Source organism: Eptesicus fuscus, chromosome 18 (genome assembly GCF_027574615.1).
Source record: "Eptesicus fuscus isolate TK198812 chromosome 18, DD_ASM_mEF_20220401, whole genome shotgun sequence".
Lineage (NCBI taxonomy): Eukaryota > Metazoa > Chordata > Mammalia > Chiroptera > Vespertilionidae > Eptesicus > Eptesicus fuscus.
In genome coordinates this window covers 3515144-3518800 of record NC_072490.1, presented here as the reverse complement: position 1 = coordinate 3518800, position 3657 = coordinate 3515144, and the positions used below count along the sequence as shown (strand labels likewise).

Genomic DNA, 3657 nt, shown 5'->3' with positions numbered 1-3657 from the left:
AGGCGCACCTGCAGATTGGATCAGGCCGAGGGACCGGCGCCGGCGCCGTGGGCGAGCCCGGGATGGAGAGCCACAGCTGAGAGGGGCGTCCAGGCCTCCGGAAACTCCAGAGAACCGTCCCTGCGGGCTCCAGAACTCTCCGCCTCGCCACCGAGACTTAGCTTGAATGTTCGCGGGCCACTCCGGGGCGCTCCCCTGCTGCTGAGAGGTGCGCGGGCAGGGCGGGCCGGCTCCGTGGCGGGCGGCATGGCCAGGATGCGACCTGTTCCGGCGGCGTCCAGCCTGGCACTGGGTTTGCTGCTGGCCTCCCTCGCCGGGTCCTCCCTGCAGAGCGGCGAGTGCCCGCAGCTGTGCGTGTGCGAGGTCCGGCCCTGGTTCACCCCGCAGTCCACCTACCGCGAGGCCACCACCGTGGACTGCAACGACCTGCGTCTCACCCGCATCCCCGGCAACCTGTCCAGCGACACGCAGGTGCTGCTGCTGCAGAGCAACAGCATCGCGGCCACGGCCGACGAGCTGCAGCAGCTCTGCAACCTGACGGAGCTGGACGTGTCGCAGAACAACTTCAGCAGCATCCGCGAGGTGGGGCTGGCCAACCTGAGCCGGCTCACCACGCTGCACCTGGAGGAGAACCAGATCGCCGAGCTGCCCGACCGCTGCCTGCAGGACCTGGGCAGCCTGCAGGAGCTCTACATCAACCACAACCAGATCCGCGCCATCTCGGCGCACGCCTTCGCCGGCCTGCGCAACCTCCTGCGGCTGCACCTCAACTCCAACCGGCTCAGGGTGATCGACAGCCGCTGGTTCGAGGCCACGCCCAACCTGGAGATCCTCATGATCGGCGAGAACCCCGTGGTCGGCATCCTGGACATGAACTTCCGGCCCCTCGCGAACCTGCGGAGCTTGGTGCTGGCGGGCATGTGCCTCACCGACGTGCCCGGCAACGCGCTGGTGGGCCTGGACAGCCTGGAGAGCCTGTCCTTTTACGACAACAGGCTGGTCAAGGTCCCCCAGCTGGCCCTGCAGAAAGTCCCCAATTTGAAGTTCCTCGACCTCAACAAGAACCCCATCCACAAAATCCAGGAGGGGGACTTCCGGAACATGCTCCGGCTGAAGGAGCTGGGGCTCAACAACATGGGGGAGCTGGTCTCCGTGGACCGCTACGCCCTCGACAACCTGCCCGAGCTCACCAAGCTGGAGGCCACCAACAACCCCAAGCTGTCCTACGTCCACCGCCGGGCCTTCCGCGGCGTGCCCGCGCTGGAGAGCCTCATGCTCAACAACAACGCGCTGCACGCCGTGTACCGGGCCACCGTGGCGTCGCTCCCCAACCTGCGTGAGATCGGCATCCACAGCAACCCGCTGCGGTGCGACTGCGTCCTCCGCTGGGTGGCCGCCAACACGACCAGCATCCGCTTCATGGAGCCGCTGTCCATGCTCTGCGCCGCGCCGCCCGAGCTGCGGGGGCAGCCGGTGAAGGACGCGCTGGCCCGGGACGCGGGCGAGCGCTGCCTCCCCATGATAGCCCACGATGCCTTCCCCGGCCACCTGAGCGCGGAGCTCGGCGCCACGGTGCTCCTGGACTGCCGGGCCCTGGCGGAGCCGGAGCCCGAGATCTACTGGGTCACGCCCCTTGGCAGGAAGATAACCGGGGACACGCTCTCCGACAGGTACACGCTGAGTAGCGAGGGCACCTTGGAGATCCCCGACGTCCGCACGGAAGATTCCGGGAGGTACACCTGCGTGGCCCAGAACGTGGAAGGGGCCGACACGCGCGTGGTCACGGTGAAGGTCAACGGGACCCTCCTGGACGGGACCCAGGTGCTGAAGATGTACGTGAAGCAGACGGAGTCCCACTCCATCCTCGTGTCCTGGAAGGTGACCTCCAACGTCATGACGTCGAACCTCAAGTGGTCCTCGGCCACCATGAAGGTGGACAACCCGCACATCACCTACACGGCCCGGGTGCCCGTGGACGTCCACGAGTACAACCTCACGCACCTGCAGCCGTCCACCGACTACGAGGTGTGCCTCACCGTGTCCAGCGTCCACCAGCAGACGCAGCGCTCCTGTGTCAACGTCACCACCAAGACGGCCGCCTTCGCCCTGGACCTCTCCGACCGGGACGCCAGCACGGCCCTGGCCGCCGTCATGGGCTCCATGTTCGCCGTCGTCAGCCTCGCGTCCACGGCCGTGTACGTCGCCAAAAGGTTCAAGAGGAAGAACTACCACCACTCGCTGAAAAAGTACATGCAGAAGACCTCGTCGATCCCGCTCAACGAGCTGTACCCCCCGCTCATCAACCTCTGGGACGGGGACACCGAGAAGGACAAGGACGGGGCGGCGGAGGCCAAGCCCGCCCAGGTGGACACGTCCAGGAGCTATTACATGTGGTAACGCCGGGAGGCGTGGCTTCTGGCAGGAAGGAGCACAACGACGCTTTTGCTTTGTTCTGCAAAAGGGACACGGGGGGGACTTTCGTATTTTGGACTTGGGGCAGCGCGGAGGGCACGGGTGGCTATCCCAGTTCTTTTTTTGTTGTTTTTTTGTTTGTTTTAGTGGAGCGTATCGCGAGTTTGACGTGGCTGGCAGCGAGCCTGGGCTTCCGGAGTGTGTTCGGTTTTTATCCTTATCATTCTTCTGATTATGATTCTTTTGTGATTATTCTTTGGTTTGAGTTGTCCTGCTAAACTCCACGATGCTGTTCTAACGACCGTGCTCCCTACACTGATCAGTGACAGGTTGGGGTTCCCTGTGCTGTGGCCAGCAGCGTGACCCCGTCTTCCGAAGCCATCGGCAGAAAGCACCTCGTCCTCCGAAAAGCGGCCGCGTGGCCGAGGGGCTGCCTGGAGCCTCGGCGGCCCCCCCGGTCCACAGACTTCCAGCTCACGCGGCCACCCACGGCCGGACTGTTACCTGCTTTGAATGACGTTAGCCGACCGCACTGCAACGTCGTATCCACTGACTTGAATGTTTGCCTTTGAACACGGACGTTTCTTTTTGTAATCAGTCGTTAAGGAGGCTTAGGCCACGCTAACAGGCAATAGAAACACGTGCTATATCAGGTTTTTTTAATGTAACAAACCACACGTCCCTGGTTACCTTCTTCTTTTTATCTTTAGTAGACACTTTCGAAAGAAAAAGACTACCTTTGGTGTGTTTCTCTCACCAACACGGTGTGTACAATGAAGACAGGACTCTAATAAATTAGTTTTGTTCTGATTTTTTAGAACACTTGCAGTAACGTATCCCGTGGAGTTCTTGCTAGTGGCTGCGTGCTGTTTCTCACGCCCCTCAAACCAGCCACCCAGGCAAATGGGCTACCGCGCGATGCTTCTCAAAACTGGGCCCGAAAGAGGTTCGACTTCTCTTTGTAGGGGAGGAAATACCTATTTTGATGCAGATGTTTTAATGGACAGGATTTCTGTATTTTAAATATTACTGACCAGACCCAATGGAGCAATGGAGGAAGCAGTTCGTATGAAGACAAAAAGGTGTACTGCTGAATCCTGTGCATAACTAAACATGGATGGAAATATACACACACACACACACACACACACACACACACACACACACACACGGAGAGAGAGAGAGAGAGAGAGGCGTAGGATATGTCACATTCCTTCTCTGTAAGGGTTTTGTTAAAATCTGATA

The 3657-nt window shown here is 60.6% G+C and overlaps 1 protein-coding gene across 1 annotated transcript; it reads left to right on the top strand.

The window, feature by feature from the left end:
• Window positions 1-246: 246 nt before the first annotated feature.
• On the top strand, window positions 247-3192 carry LRRN1 (leucine rich repeat neuronal 1). Its single transcript, XM_008155043.3, has one exon. The coding sequence runs from the start codon at window positions 247-249 to the stop codon at window positions 2395-2397; it is 2151 nt and encodes a 716-aa protein (XP_008153265.1). The 3' UTR covers window positions 2398-3192.
• The last annotated feature ends 465 nt before the right edge of the window (window positions 3193-3657 follow it).